Consider the following 16,695-nt stretch of genomic DNA (forward strand, 5'->3'; position numbering starts at 1 on the left):
TGTTAGGGAGAAGCTGTCCTTGTCACAGACCTCCAAGTTAGAATGGCAACCGACTCTAGAGTGTGCTTGGAAGAGGAGAGGGAAGCAGGGGGAAAACTGTGAATGTGCCCAGGTAGGTCACCTCTACCTGGAGCACCTGTCCTTGACGGAAGGAGGCACGTGCACAGAAGTCTATGTGAACACCGTTGCCATCACTGCAATGGCAGCCAGGTTTTGGGGAGAGATTGTCAAATGAAACAAAAGCAATCTTTATAGCCACCGATGACCTTTTTCTGTATCATGTGTCTGCAACACAAGATTACAGATGAATGACCAAGTTACAACATTATGTTTTTTCCATTGTCCAACCTAGACAGCTAACGTGTTGAATCACACATTGATTTTCTCTGAAGAATCATGTCAATTCTTTTGCTTGAGTAGAGAATTAAGTTTGAAATTTAAAAGTTTTCAGGGTCAGTTGCTCAGGATCTCCACTGTGAGAGATAGCGTCTTTAAAAACAAATTATTCTGGCAATTTTACCCAGTGAGAGGGTCAACTTTAAAAAACAATTAGAAAAAGTAATCCTCAATATGTGTGTTTGTATGTGTGTGAAATTTTCCAAATAAGCTACTTAAAAAGTTCTCTCACAATTTTATGTGCAGTATTCTAAATGTACATTGGCTGAAAGAACAAGAATACAGTCAATTATTTTTTAGAGTTTTTATTAGATGCATATTTTCTTTCAAGCAACTTGTAACTGTCTATATACATAATAATGTCATATATATGTATATGTGTGTGTGTGTGTATATATATATATGTCAGAATGTTTGAACTGACCCAGAGACGAGGCTCATATGCCACGTGTATACTCTCAACAACTTTAAGAGCAAGACAAAAGACCCTTCCAGTCACTTCCTATTGACAGCCACAACCCTCAAGTTTCGCACTTTAGAGCTGGAGAAAAATCAGTAGTACCTCTTATTCTGACATCTTAATCTCTTGAGAGGTTCTCATACCTTTGTGTTTTCCCACCTAATCTTTACAGTGATGGTCTTAGCTACCCCTGGACTCAAAACAGTCTTAGGCATATACAAAATAATAATATAACTAGCAAACTGCAAAAATCCCACACAGTTCTTCCTTTGAAAGAAGTCTCTTAGTGTTTGGATAAGGTTTGTTCAGAAATGCATCTGGAATGTGTATCTCTAGCCCCCACATTCAGGTTGAAGCACAGAGGTTGGTAAATTGTGTATTCTGTGGTTTAAAAAGCTTGAAGCGACCTGTTTCCAAATGAGTGTGTCCTTCTTCCCTTTATCTATTGATAGCAGTCATTTAGGCTTCCCTCAGCTCTTCCGGGCCTCTTTACTCAGTGCTTATAAAGCTTTGGATTTTTGTTAACTATGTAATCAGTACCACCCAAGTGTCATATCTGACCTGGAAGTGTTTCTGGACCTCAGACTCGTGCATTTGTAAATCTAGTATTTCAGAGCCACCTGGAGATGCCTCATGGTTTGAGCCAGGATGGAAGGACTGCTCTGGTGGCTGGAGCAGTCAACGGCAGACAGCCCAGGGTCTGTCTGCCTAGGGTGGTGTTCAGCTTACAAAACTGGACCCTTTCTCTTCCACCAACCCCTGTTTTGACCTAAACCTCCTTCTCCTCCCATGCTTAATGTCTCTTTTAGGGCAGTTCTGATGCTTGCCTCAAATCTAGGGAGTCTCTGATTCCTCTCTGCCCTTCACTGCCAAGCCAAATCCACCCCAAATTCTGCTGACTCTCATCCTCAGTGCTGTGAGGAGGTATCCATCCTTCCCATCTCTGGCTTCAACTTTAGTGGAGCCTCCTCACTTGATCACATTGTTGCTGGTCTCCTTGACCTGAATGCTCACCTTTCCAGGCCATCCTTTGGTTACGGAATGAGCCTTCTGCAACACTGGCCAGGGCTCCCCACTCTGCTCTCAGACTTTGATGAGCAATGCCATCCAGTTTTCTCATGCGCCAGCCTCATTTTTCGTCCCAGGAGTTCCCCCAGCCAGTGCCTGTCTCCCCACAGCCAAGTTTTGCCTGCATCCTGGAGCTCAGCTTCCTTCTCCACCAACAGACCATTGACCTCCAGTCCTTTTTCTGTGAAGAAGCCTTCCCAGCTCTCAGCAGACCACAGGGCTCTTCTTTGGCACCAGTGTCTGTGGAACTTATTAACATACCTTTTGGGGGAGATCCCACATGGAAGATGTCATTCCTTATCTGATCACTGGCATGTCTTTTCTCTCCATGGCAAGAGAAGGACCTATTTTAATCACATTTGCAACCTGGCTATGGCCCTACCCAGATAAGAAACTATACAATACTTTCCTCAGTTCATTTTGTTATTCCTGTTCAGGTAACCAAACTCAGGAATTAACAATTCTCTGAGAAGTTGTTTTTTTTTTTAAGACATTGAACCTTTTGTAGTGAGGGGAGAGCTTGCCAATAAATTGTATGTGGAGGGGGACGGTGAGAAGATTGCTATTTCATCAGCATGTTTTGGTTTGGCTTTCTAGAATTGATGGACTTGAAATATCTAATATATTTAGAACTGATGCCAAACTGACGGATGAAGTCTTAAATCCTTGTTGACAGTAATTTCCTCTTGAAAAGAACTACTCCCCCACAGTTTGCAGGTATAAACTGAGTCAGATCACAAGCCAACAGAGATTTCCTGTTCTCCTGTGGATCGTGTATAAACGGAGCTTACTCGCTCTGGAGCCTCTCCCTGGAAGACTGGACAGCCTTTGCAGAAGCGGCTGGCGAAGTACTTTCGGAAGAACCGTAAGAGATAGTTTCGGAACTTCTCCCCTACGAAGGCGTAGATGATGGGGTTGATGCAGCAGTGCGTCATCCCCAGGGTCTCTGTCACCTGCATGGCTTGGTCCAGCCTGTTAGAGCCACTGCAGTTATTCAAGCCAAAGAATTCCTGGAAGGTGCTCAGGAGAAGGACGATGTTGTAGGGAGCCCAGAAGAGAAAGTAGACAATCATGATCACGAAGATGAGCCTCACAGCCTTGTGCTTCTTCTTCTCGTTGCGACACCGGAGCAGGGTTTTTATGATTCCCGAATAGCAGACGATCATGACAAGCAGTGGCAGCACCAGCCCCAAGATGACTATCTTTAAAGTTTGGAAATTCTTCCAGAAATGATACTGACTGGATGGGAAATGCGGGCTGCATGTATGACGAGAGCCTTCTTTTTGGGATTTGGTAAAGATAATTCCTGGGAGAGAGGCAAACACAGCCACCACCCAGGTGACCACACTTGTCGCCGCCCCAAAGGTGACTGTTCTGGCTTTTAAAGCAAACACAGCATGGACGATAGCCAGGTACCTATCGATTGTCAAGAGGATGATGAAGAAGATTCCACCAAAATAACCAATGAAATAGAACCCTGTGAATAACTGGCACGTTGTATTTCCAAAGACCCACTGGTCTGCAGCATAGTGAGCCCAGAATGGGATGGTGATGATGAAAAGTAGGTCAGAGATGGCCAAGTTGAGCAGATAGATGTCAGTCATGCTCTTCAGCTTTTTGCAGTTTATCAGGATGAGGACAACCAGCATGTTACCCACAAAACCAAAGATGAATACCAGCGAGTAGAGTGGGGGCAAGAGGCGGGCTGCAATTTGCCTCACGTTGAGTTTTTGGCATGGCTCTGACATCCCATAATCAATGTCATAGAGGGGAGTTGATGTTTGATAATCCATTTTGCTTGACTCTGTAAATAAAGAAAAGCTCTTTTATAAAGTCCTAGAATGTCCTTAGCAGTCCATCGTGAATGCAAACCATTTTACATACTAAAGTAGGTTTTAAAAATTGATACATAGATTTCTACATTTAACTGAAGTCCCTTTTTTGGTCAAACAATGAACTTTTTATATTAGTTTGCTGCTAGCTTCTCTGCTTTGGGTTTCCGTGGTGGCTCAGATGGTAAAGAATCTGCCTGCAATGCAGGAGACCTGGGTTCGATCCCAGGGTTGGGAAGATCTCCTGGAGGAGGAAATGGCAACCCACTCCAGTATTCTTGCCTGGAGAATTCCATGGTCAGAGGAGCCTGGTGGGCTACAATTCATGGGATCAAAAAAGTCAGACACGACTGAGCGACTAACACTCTGTTTACTAGACGGAGAGCATCAGCCCTCTCACCAAATAAAATTGGGTGTTGCGTGGCCACGTGCAGTGAATGAAGCTGTGATAACAATGTCCAGAAACTGGGTCAGGGACTGTCCAACCGTGTCTGTTCTTAAGCCGTCATTCCCCGGAGTTAGCTTACACATAGCATCATTAGGAGCTTGCTGGTGGTAATGAACAGTTCTCAAGGGCACTCTGCCTACCAAGCACTGTTCTAAGCTTCACTTCATTCATTCAGTTAATCCTCAAGGTGACTTAGTGAGGCAGGTCAGGTTTATTGTCCCCGTTTTGCAAATAAGAACCTCGGAGCACAGAGAAGATGAGTAACTTCCCCAAAGACCCACAGGGAGTAAGCAACTAATTCTGAAGGCAGGCAGTGCACACTGTAACTCTTATCTGCTACAGTCCCTGTCTTTCACTCCTTGGTGAGAGAACTACAAGCAGGATTGTCAGCCTGGAGCCTTGATGTAGTCAAAATGAAACAGACTGGTGCCCAAGTCCCTGGAGAAGGTCATAGGAGCCAGTAGCCAGTTGTCAAGTCCCGATTGCCATTCTCACATTTTCTCTGAAGTTTGTGTTTGTAGTTTCTGAACTGCTATGATTAAGGACCCCCTCCCCTAATACATAAGAAATGGTCAAGTGGACAGTGTTTCATCTCCTAGCATGCGTCCTGTGTTAGCTTAGTTCCTTCACAATGCACTAACTTGCCTGGTCTATTTAGGTCCCACTGCTTGACTGAGAATTTTCTTTAATTAGTCCCTGTGAGACTCCAGCTCCCAGTACCTCAGATTAAGCAGCTGGGAAAAGCACACAGAAAAATCTCACCTTTAAATTCTGAGCCAGAAAAAGAATCAACTAGATGTGCAATGAAAATTGATTTGATACTTATAACTTGTTATTAATTTGGACAATTTTCAGGCTTCCTTCTTTTCTTGGCAGAAATAAAAGGAGACTTAGACGCAGCTTCTGGTCGGGCACATGTTCAGAGGGCATCCTGCTGAGGAGGTTTTATTTCTCCTAACCAAAAGGTAGTGTCTGTCAAAGTTTTGGCCGGTAATTATTCTCTGAAAATATCTTTCTTTTGAAAGGTGAAGGCTTTTTATAGTCTTTCATTCATAATCCTGTTTTGTATCTTTGATGTTATCACAGTCTGAAACTGATTCTAAACTCTAACTTTTTCCTTACTTAAAGATTATATTTTAAGATAGTTCAGTGAGCACCTGGTGTATTTCTGATGTTTTCTATGGTTTCCTGTAAAGGCTTTTACTCATCACTCAAGCTGCGCTAAGAAATAGGCAAAGTTAGCTGAGAGACGACTTACCGAGAGAGATTCTCGTAGGGGAACGGATGTCTCAGCTCCTCTGACCAGCTGAGCTGTGCAAGTCAAACATATAGACAGCATAAAAGTAGGAAATGCACAGTTTCTTCTGAGTTGGGGGCGGAGTTTTACTGAATAAGTATCTGGCCGTGCAAAAAATCATCAAAGAACAGTCCTTTTTTTTTTTCTTAAATTGAGCTTAAAATAGACTAGAAAATAGATCTCTAATCTGAAACTTTATTCATGGGTTTCCCTGATTACGCAATTTCTTTTTGCTTCTTAGTTCACCCAACTACCCAAATGGTTAGAAAAAAGAAGGAATTAAAGGATATTAGAACTAGAACATTCATAAGCATCTAGTCAAAGGGCCATGTTTTACTGAAAGAAACTGCTGTCCAAGAGACAAATGATTTGTACTAGACTGCAGGGCTTATCAATGGGGAGGCTCAGAGGGTGAGAGATTCTGACCCACTTGCTATTTGTCTTCCACAGAAGCCAACTGAAACTGACTTTAAAGTGGGGGGAACATCTCACATTGACCCTGTGATCCCCCTTAAACCTGGGCTTCCCAGCTGGCTCAGTGGTGAAGAACCTGTTTGCTGACACAGGAGATGTGGGTTTGATCACTGGGTTGGAAAGATCGCCTGGAGGAGGAAATGGCAAACCACTTCAGTATTCTTGCCTGGAAAATCCATGGATGGAGGAGCCTGGTGGGCTACACACAGTCCCTGGGTTTGTAAGAAATCTGACACAACTGAGGGACTGAGCGTGCATGCCCCCGACTTGTTCACTCCCTCACTACCCCCTTTCCTCCCACAACTCACACACATACACTCACCACCCAATACTATTTTCCTCTGCAAACTAAAATAGCTGATTGCTTAAGGGTTTTTACTGTACGTTCACCTGTGAGCTGAACGTGTTGCCCATCTTTCTCCAGATCAAGTACCTTTGGGGCACGTCATTATACAATGTTAGCCTCCTTGTTCACCATTTTGCAGCCCTCCAAGGCAGCCCATGTTTGTGGGTAGCTGTACTGTGCCAGGGACATAGGTAGCAGAGTCCCACACTCCAAGGATACAGTCTATCTGGAATTTCTTTGAGAATTTTTCAACATGAAACAGGCAGCAAGTGGCAGAAGAAAAGGGTCAAGTTCAGGATTCTATTTCAATATCTCCAGTCACCCCAGGCTTCCTTGGTGGTTGGTTACTTATCTAAAAACCTCAATTGTTGACAACAGAACTGAGAACATAGAACAGAACTGAGAGCCAGCCCTGAGCCACAGGAGGGCCCTCTGCGTGCTTTTGTTTCCTCCACCACAGGCTAAGAAACACACGCCAACACGGACTTGTGATCTGAGAAGACCCCAAACCTGCTGAAGTGGCCTCTGCAGTCAGTTGCCTGAACTCAAGGCCTGGCCCTACCCTCAGCTTTCTCATTTGTGGAATGGGCTGAATAATGGTAGTTGCTCCTTGGGTTTGTTGGGAGGATTGGTTGAGACATCCAAGTTGAGAATGTAGCATATAATATACACTAAAAAAAAATCAGACTCGTACTCATTCAGTGATTCTTAGAGAGATTTATTATATAAAATTCTAATAAAATTGGTTTCCTGGGGTCCTTGTCAGCAAGGCAGAGCTGAAAGGGAGAAGCTAATGGCTGGTGCTCCAGAGTAGGGGGTTATGACTGCTGGGGAAAGCCAGAATAGGGCAGAAAGAACCAGCAACTGGCAATCAAAACCAGGGCAATGAATCATGAAAAAAGTGTTCAAATTCACGCTGTATGTGGATTCAGGAGACAGCGGTCGAGAACTGGAGTCCAGCCACTAGGCTGGGCTTGCTGCTAAGTCACTTCAGTTGTGTACGACTCTGTGTGACCCCATAGACGGCAGCCCACCAAGCTGCCCCGTCCCTGGGATTCTCCAGGCAAGAACACTGGAGTGGGTTGCCATTTCCTTCTCTAATTCATGAAAGTGAAAAGTGAAAGTGAAGTCGCTCAGTCATATCCAACTCTTAGCGACCCCATGGACTGCAGCCTACCATGCTCCTCCATCCATGGGATTTTCCAGGCAAGAGTACTGGAGTGGGGTGCCATTGCCTTCTCCAGGCTGGGCTCAATCCTCAGCTTTACTGTTTACCACTTGATTTGTACAAGTTTCCGAAGCTTTCCAGATCTTAGTTTTCTTATCTGTAAAATGAAGGCAAAAAAACCCCAATCACAAATGTGCTTGACAGATGTGTGGTCAAGATCAAATGACAGAACAAGTGTAGAGCCTTTTGTTGGTATTGGCTCTCTGTGGGCTAGTTAAGTGGTGTCGTACAAAGTATGCTTGAGAAAGCATTTGCAAAATGGGTAGCAAATAAATTAATACAAAATTTCACAGGAAATAGGGAATATAATTTGTCTCAATGAAGAGACCCTTGTGTGTTCACTGGTAATACACTGGGTAGAACTCTTAGATGCTGCAGGACAAACATAATGTGTCTGTGTGTGGCTTTGGTTGCTTTGTACTTTACCACATGGACCTGGGGTTTGTCTGCCCTGTCTTCTGCGGGTTGTCATTGGGGTGGTTGTAGACTTGAGGGAACGCTTACCCCCAGAGGGCAGTGTAGAGTAGTGAAGCAGGCTCAGAGTCACCCAGACTGTGCTGCTGACTCATTGTGTGCCCTTAGCCAGATCCTACCCCTCTCTGAGCTTCTGTTTCCTATTTTGTCAAATTATGTGCTAGACTTTAGGGGCCCCAGGAGACCTCCCTCCTGAAATACAAAATGACTCCATGGCCAAGTTGCTTTGGAAAAGACACATTTGGGCAATACAGGGTGAGGATTCACAGGCTGAAACAAGGAAGCACAGCTTAGCAGTGTGTGTGTGTCCCCTTTTAGGGGGACATTCAGGTCACCTTTTGGGATAGGGGTTCATTCCAGGGATGCACAAGGAAGGGAGGACCCATGGGAACATCTTCAGCATTTAATCAATGAATTATTGCTCTGGATACAACAGCAAGGCAAACCAGTGGTTTATCATGCCATGACTTAGTTTTCCCATCTCTGCTTATCTTCTTACCTTGGCCCTTCCAGTTTCCAGGGCTCTGGTTCTGATATGCAGGTCTTCAGACTCTCCATGAGGAATGATCTTTTGGCTGGTTTGCTGCTCTGGACTTGATGCCCAGCCCTCCTCCTGGGGTGCTGGCCAAGCTTTCACTAGCTGCTCCAGGTCGAGTCATTGTACCCAAGTTCTGAGGGCTTCTCTCTGCTTGCCCACGCCATCTCTGGACCATGACTCAGAGCATCACACACAAGATGGGGAGGACACCTACTCTTTTCTTGGGTTCAGAGGGCCAACTGCATGAGCTCAATGAACTGAAACCCTGGGGGCTCACACGGACTCTATCGATGTCAGCAGTGAGATGGGCTGAAAAGATAGCACACGAATCTCTTAGTTTTTAAAACATGTATCTAATTCTAAAACTAACACATCATGCTCATTGTATCAAGTTAGGAAAAACAGAAAAATAGAAAGTACAGAAAAGATTAGTCATTGTCTCACAATCTCAAAACAGTCCCTCAACACATGATGTATTTTAATCCAGACCTTTTCCCATGCATACTTTTTGATTAATTGTTCTCACACACATACCAGTTCATTATGCTGCTCCTTTTTTTGGCTAAAAATTACAGTATAGGTATGTACCCATGTTGTTAAAAATTCTTTATAAATACATCTCTTTAATTGTTACTTAGATTGATGTGTAACTTACATGTAGCAAAAACACACTAGTCCTAGGTGTACATTTTGGGGAAGTTTTGATACACATACATCCCTGTCACCAGATGATAGAGAGCAGCCCTGTCACCCCAGAACATGCCCTCACACCCAGCCCCACCTTGCAGGGGCCAGTCTGTCTTCAGTGCGTGAATGAGATGTACCTCTTTTATAGCTTCACATAAATGGAATCACAAATGCTGTCCTCTTTCTGTCTGGCTCCTTTTGTTCAACCGAATGCAGTAACTGTATGTGACAGAGCTCTGTTGTTAGGTGAGCCCTTTCCCTGGGTCACTCACTTGGACAGCATGTTGTGGGTGTTGCTGTCAGTGCTCTGATATCTCCACCAAGGAGGAAACTCCTAGTGTCCCTGAAGCCCCCTTCACCAGCAGAGCCAGAGAATCCCCATGGTTCTCAAAGATACAGGAAGAATCCCCCACCCCCACCAGTATTACCTTTTGCACCTGTGTGCCTCAGCAGTGATGCTGGGGTCCCATTACTTCTCTTCATCTACTGCTCCAGACACCATTCATGGTGAGTGGGAATGGGGGGCCACCATCCTGTCCTCTTCACTCCCACTGTGTCTGTCCATTCAGTTCAGTTCAGTCACTCAGTTGTGTCTGACTCTGCAAACCCATGGACTGCAGCACACCAGGCTTCTCTGTCCATCACCAACTCCCGGAATTTACTCAACCTCATGTCCATCAAGTCAGTGATGCCATCCAACCATCTCGTCCTCTATCATCCCCTTGCCTTCAATCTTACCCAGCATCAGGGTCTTTTCCAGTAAGTCAGTTCTTTGCATCAGGTGGCCAAAGTATTGGAGTTTCAGCTTCAACATCAGTCCTTCCAATGAATAGCCAGGACTGATCTTTAGAATGGACTGGTTTGATCTCCTGGCAGTCCAAGGGACTCTGAAGAGTCTTCTCCAACACCACAGTTCAAAAGCATCAATTCTTTGGTGCTCAGCTTTCTTTATAGTCCAACTCTCACATCCATACATGACTACTGGAAAAACCATGGCTTTGACTAGATGGACGTTTGTTAGCAAGATAATGTCTCTGCTTTTTAATATGCTGTCTAGGTTTGTCATAGTTTTTCCAAGGAGCAAGTGTCTCTTAATTTCATGGCTGCAGTCACCATCTGCAGTGATTTTGGAGCCCAAGAAAATAAAGTCTGTCACTGTTTCCATTGTTTCCTCATCTATTTGCCATGAAGTGATGGGACCAGATGCCATGATCTTAGTTTTCTGAATGTTGAGCTTTAAGCCAACTTTTTCACTCTCCTCTTTCACTTTCATCATTAAGAGGCTCTTTAGTTCTTCTTTGCTTTCTGCCATAAGGGTGGTGTCATCTGCATGTCTGAGGTTATTGATATTTCTCTTGGCAATATGATTCCAGCTTGTGCTTCATCCAGCCCAGCATTCTGGATGATGTACTCTGCCTATAAGTTAAATAAGCAAGGTGACAATATATGGCCTTGATGTACTCCTTTCCCAATTTGAAACCATTCTGTTGTTCCATGTCCAGTTCTAACTGTTGCTTCTTGACCTGCATACAGATTTATTAGGAGACAGGTAAGGTGGTCTGGTATTCCCATGTCTTTCAGAATTTTCCACAGTTTATTGTGATCCACACAGTCAAAGGCTTTGGCATAGTCAATGAAGCAGATGTTTTTTTCTGAAACTCTCTTGCTTTTTTGATGATCCAGTGGATGTTGGCAATCTGATCTCTGGTCCCTCTGGCTTTTCTAAATCCAGCTTGAACATCTAGAAGTTCACGTATTGCTGAAGCCTGGCTTGGAGAATTTTGAGCATTACTTTACTAGTGTGTGAGATGAGTGCAATTGTGTGGTAGTTTTAGCATTCTTTGGCATTGCCTTTCTTTGGGATTGGAATGAAAACTGACCTTTTCCAGTCCTGTGGCCACTGCTGAGTTTTCCAAATTTGCTGGCATATTGAGTGCAGCACTTTCACAGCATCATCTTTCAGGATTTGAAATAGGTCAACTGGAATTCTATCACTTCCACTAGCTTTGTTTGTAGTGATGCTTCCTAAGGCCCACTTGACTTCACATTCTAGGATGTCTGGCTCTAGGTGAGTGATCACACCATCGTCATTATCGTGGTCGTGAAGATCTTTTTTGTATATTCTTTTGTAGAGTATTCTTGCCACCTCTTCTTAATATCTTCTGCTTCTGTTAGGTCCATACCATTTCTGTCCTTTATTGTGACCATCTTTATTGCATGAAATGTTCCCTTGGTATCTCTAATTTTCTTGCAGAGATCACTAGTCTTTCCCATTCTGTTGTTTTCCTCTATTTCTTTGCAATGATCATTGAGGAAGGCTTTCTTATCTCTCCTTGCTATTCGGAACTCTGCATTCAAATGGGTATATCTTTTCTTTTCTCCTTTGGCATTGCCAAAGCTTCTCTTCTTTTCTCAGCTATTTGTAAGGCCTCCTCAGACAACCATTTTGCCTTTTTGCATTTCTTTTTCTTGGGGGATGGTCTTGATCACTGTCCTTTGGACCCTTCCAAGTTGGACCCCTTTACCCAGCCCATGCACCATGCTCCCCTAGCCCTGTGCAGATCATCAAGCTGAGTAGACACTAATAGGCTGTCCACCTCATCACTTTGTTAGATATGTCCAGACTTGGTGGAAACCCCATAACCCTGCTGAGAAGCCTGATCTGTGCACTTTGGGATTTCTTTTAGATCAGTGTGCAGACATGAAGCTAATGCAACTTTATGTGTGGTGAGGTGTGGTTTAGTTGCTAAGTCGTGTCTGACTCTTGCGACCCCATGGGCTGCAACCTGCTAGGCTCCTCTGTCCATGGGATTCTCTGGGCAAGAATACTGGAGTGGGTTGCCATTTCCTTCTCCAGGGGACCTTCCCAACCCAGGGATCGAACCTGGGTCTCCTGCATTGCAGGCAGATTCTTTACCAACTGAGCTATGAGGGAAGCCCCTAAGTGTGGTAACAGAAGTCTAATGTATGATTAAGGTGTGTACTAGATCTAGCACAGTCTTCAGTGGGTCAGGTCACACCTTCACCTCTATATTCTGCTCTCTGTATAACAGGATATTAGGTGGGACTTTTCCTGTTGCCCCAGAACTGGCAACTATGGCCTGAGGCTGAGGACAACGAGGTGTTAAGTACCCTGAAATTCTACAAAAAACCACTGACACCTAGGATTGAACACCTCCTCCAGGGCTTTCTAAGTGTGACAGATTCAGCTCTGTGCCCCTAGTCACCATGACAACTCTTCTCACTGCGTCCTGTACAAGGTGGAGACAGGTTTGGGCAGGAAAAGGTTTTAGAAGTGGGTGAGGTTGATGGGAAAGAGGGTGGGGTTCCTCTCCTCAAAGCCAAAGGAGGGACCTCTGAGAGAAACGTGTGAGGAGTGGAAACTTGCTGGAAGGGGAGGCCAGTACCTCGTTCCTGGGTGGGGCATCCACTGGGCAGCAAGCCCCCTGAGCAGGAAAGAGGAGATTGGGAGACAGGTGATGGTGGAGACGGTGTGTGGCAGTCCCAAGGATGTCTAGTGATAAACGTGGTGCCGGACTGTGGCATCTGGAGACATAGCCAACTCAGTCACTCACCACACCCAGGGCTGGCCCTCCCTGAGTTCATAGGCTGCCTCGTGGAGGCCACTCACTAGCCCAGACACTTCTTCACTCGTGTTGGGTTTCCTCTTGGTGGCCCTTGGTGACCTTTGTCACTGGCTAATCTCACCTGAGGCCATTTCAATTTGTCAGAGAAATTTTAATAGGGAGAAAAAGTGAGGGCAAAGAGGTAGGGTCTTGATGGCTTACTTCCAAGAGACGGCAGGGCCTCTCTGAAAAATACTCAAACTGTCCCAGTTACCACAGATTGAGGAGGATGGTATGGGGTGGACGGTGCCAAGTGCCAGCTCCACCAAGAGTCTTAAGTATGATACCCACCCCTTGGAATGATCATCTTTCCTGACATCTGCTTACCTCAAATGGCCCACTTGAATGCTGTCCCTGTGATAAAGGAGACTTGGGGTTTCCACTTCTAGAAAATGGTTCTAGAGATGGTTGGCAGCTTTTAAGTGGCAGTTTGTTTGGTGGCAATAAAATCCTGCTGTAGCTATTATTACTATGATGCCGGACTCACTTTCTCCTTGGGGCTCTCAAAAAATTTCACACACACGTCTGTTTCTGTGCCTTGCATACACTGCCTTGCATAATGCATTGTGATTATTAATACTCTATTGTGATGATTATTTCTCCCCTGCTCCTCCCCATCAGTTGTCTCTGGGCTGGGAGGTCTAAGGGCATGAGAATAACATAACCATCTCTATGTGCCCTCCCCAGGCTGACACACACTGACTCCTCAGGTGTGTTTGTCACATTGAATTCCATCATGGAAAAACAATTTTCCAAATTTTATTTATGGAGGCACTATATAACGTATGTATCAGTTAACTTTTGTGCTTCTTAGTAAACAACCCCCACAACTCAGAAGCTTAAAACAGCTAACGTGGACTGCTTACTCCTGTGACATGTGGCTGCTGGGTAGCTGGGGCCCAATTCTGCTCTCTGCGATTTCCCACTCACTCAACCAGGCACCTGGGCTGAGGGACTTGTGGTCTGGGGTGGACCTTCCTGCGGCTGAGCAGGGAGAGCCAGAGACTCCATCGAGGCATTTCAGCACCCGCTCGGATGAAGCAGGTGTCAGTTGTGCTGTCTCCTGGCCGAGCCGCCTGTGGTTGGGCTGAGGGGTGTCCCTCCTGTAGGGTATGCTGCAGGTCACACATCAAGGACAGGCATGTGTAATCACACAGGGGAACAGTGAGAACAGTGAGACAGTTTGTCACACCGCATAACAAAACTGGCAGTTTAAGACTTTTTTATTGTGGTAGAAATAGAATATGAGATTTACACTTCTAACAGTTTTTAAGTATACAATAGGGTATTATTATATAAGCACACTATTTAGTACTTACTCATCCTGTATAACAATTCTATGCATGTTGATAAATGGATAAAGAAAACGTCTACACATTTAAGGAATATAGTTTAGCCTTAAAAAAGTGGGAAATTCTGCAGTATGCAACAACATCGATGTACTTGGAGGCATGATGCTAATGAAATAAGTCAGACACAGGAGGACAGGAACTGCATAATTTCACTCGTGTGTGGAATCTAAAATCGTCAGACTCATAGATGAATAGAATGGTGAGTATCAGAGTCTGGGAGAAGAAGTACAGAGGAACTGGTAATCAGAAAGTTCTTAAAAAACAGTATAGTTAAGAGTGTTGATTCATTTTCCAAGTTATAGTTTTTAAAAAATTAATTTGTTTTAATTGGAGGACAATTGCTTTATAATATTGTGGTAGTTTTCAAGTCATAGTTTTTTAAAACAATATTTACATTTCATCATCAAAACAAAATTTAATGCATTCATTAGGATAATACAGATATCTGAAGGTGAAAGCCGCCCCCCCCCTCAACACAACATACACCTCTTTCTGAAGTCTCTAGACATGAAGTAAGAAAGTAAAACCTTAGTAACTTCCAGTTCCCCAGTTGCCAGGTTCCAGGATCCCTGTGTTTCTTGCCTGCATCAGATTGGAGATGCTCTAACATGTAGATATATTCTTAGCTTAGCTCAAGCCAAGACCAAAGTCTTTGCTTGCTTAGGTGAACTTCTCCTACTCCCTATTAGGAGTTCCCACTGGCCAAAGAGAGGACCCATCTAAGCATCAGTAAAGATGCAGCAAAGCATGAAGCATTCGAATAGGATTAAATCCACGACTTTCTAGACTTCATAATGAGGCAAAAAAGATTTTTGGTACAAAGTCAGAATAAAGACACACAGTTGAGATGGCAGTTGTGGTGTGCGCACTGTAATCTGAGATTATGTAGATGCTATATCACCATAAGCTAGTAAACCCATAGCTCACAGACCTCCAGCTCCCTGACAATATTTATTTATGTTGAACCAGCAGTCTCCCAAACACACCATGTGCTCCACCAATACCAGAATTGTCTCTATGACTAATACAGTATTTTTAGGCTTGGCATAATAGTAAGTATCTTAAAAATGATACTTTACCACAATTTTAGGTTTCAGTTTCCAGCTTTCATTTAATTTTTACTTTACATCGAAATACATGTGTGTGTGGTGTGTGTGTGTGTTTGTGTATCTGAACTCTCTGCCTGTGTGCAAAAATGAGTTGCCAGAAGGTAATTTGGAAAACATTTTTTTTCCAGCCTGTCTAGAGTCTTCCTCATCTAGGCCTGCCTTGCCTGGTAATAGACCCTGAGGTCACAGGCTGATGTTTGTTTTTCAGAACAGGCCCCTTCTCTGCTTTGAACACTCACCCCAGTATCCCCACTGATTGTCTTCCCTCCCCCAGGCCCAATAGGGGTTCTTGTTTCACAATTTCCTTCACATTCTCCCCACAGCCACTCTCCTGGACCTCTACAAACCGGCTTTTGGGGTGGGGCAATCCTACAGGCGGAACTGTGATAAAGGCTGTGGAGAGACAGGTGGGCAAGGGCAGCAAGAAAGCAGGAAAAGCCACAAAGAAACAAAATACTATCAGATCCCTTTAGGGGTTCTGGCGCATCCTTCCTGACTTTTGCTCTTGATCAATTCTGGAAACATTCCTGTGCATCTGGTGTGAGCGTGCTCCTCCACTCCTCATGGAGGAACTCTCTAGAGCCCACTCCTTTCTCATAATCACCACCTCCACCCCTCCCCTTTCCCTTTTTAAACAAAGGCTTTTATTTTTTCATCTCATTAAAGATTGTGTGTATTTTATAAACAAACATTTTAATAAATTTTTGTACAGAGGGATGAGGCCTAAGAAGCATATGTACAATGGGGCAAGGTATTGAATAGATTTCAAATGTAGCTTGTGTGGTTGTCATAGTTAAACTGTAATGAAGCAGAAATGTGTCATGCACTTAGCAGAAGAGGATCATGGGCCTAGCCAAAGCTCCCAGAGAGTTCTTACAGTTCCCTTGCTCACCACGACCTAGGAGAACCTCCAAAGTTAAATATGGTAGGAGAGGGTGCTAAGGACCAGTGCTGCTGCCTGGCTGGGCAAGCGAACCCCTTACCTGCGTCCTCGTAAAGGCTTAAACATGCTTATACTTTCCCCTCCTTCCCCTTGGTCTGAACTCTACTCCCCCTCTTTCCATTCACCCTCGCCTGACTCCTCTTCCCAATCTCCAGAGGATTAAAGAGGTTGATAGAATCAGAGAGTAAGCAAAGTGGTGGATGGGCGGGGGGAGGTGGAGGGAAGAGCACAAACACAAGGCAATATGGCGTTTTCTAGGAACTGCAATGAGCTCGTTGGAGATTCCAAGTCTCTGCCCACAGTTGTTTTGGAATATTCCCTGAGCATGGTGACTCTACAAGAGTAACCTAAGTCTTCATTGATTCACATAACCCTGAAGTTCCTGGGCACTTACTCTAGAAACTTTAGACTCCTCTG

At 44.4% G+C, this 16,695-nt stretch overlaps 1 protein-coding gene across 1 annotated transcript; it reads right to left on the reverse strand.

The window, feature by feature from the left end:
- Window positions 1-685: 685 nt before the first annotated feature.
- On the reverse strand, window positions 686-5,577 carry CCR5 (C-C motif chemokine receptor 5). Its single transcript, XM_005900894.2, has 2 exons — window positions 5,463-5,577; window positions 686-3,728 (listed from the first exon to the last, which is right to left on the reverse strand). The coding sequence occupies exon 2, from the start codon at window positions 3,715-3,717 to the stop codon at window positions 2,659-2,661; it is 1,059 nt and encodes a 352-aa protein (XP_005900956.1). The 5' UTR covers window positions 3,718-3,728; window positions 5,463-5,577; the 3' UTR covers window positions 686-2,658.
- Window positions 5,578-16,695: the final 11,118 nt, after the last annotated feature.

This window comes from Bos mutus, chromosome 22, assembly GCF_027580195.1.
Source record: "Bos mutus isolate GX-2022 chromosome 22, NWIPB_WYAK_1.1, whole genome shotgun sequence".
NCBI classification, from domain to species: Eukaryota; Metazoa; Chordata; class Mammalia; order Artiodactyla; family Bovidae; genus Bos; species Bos mutus.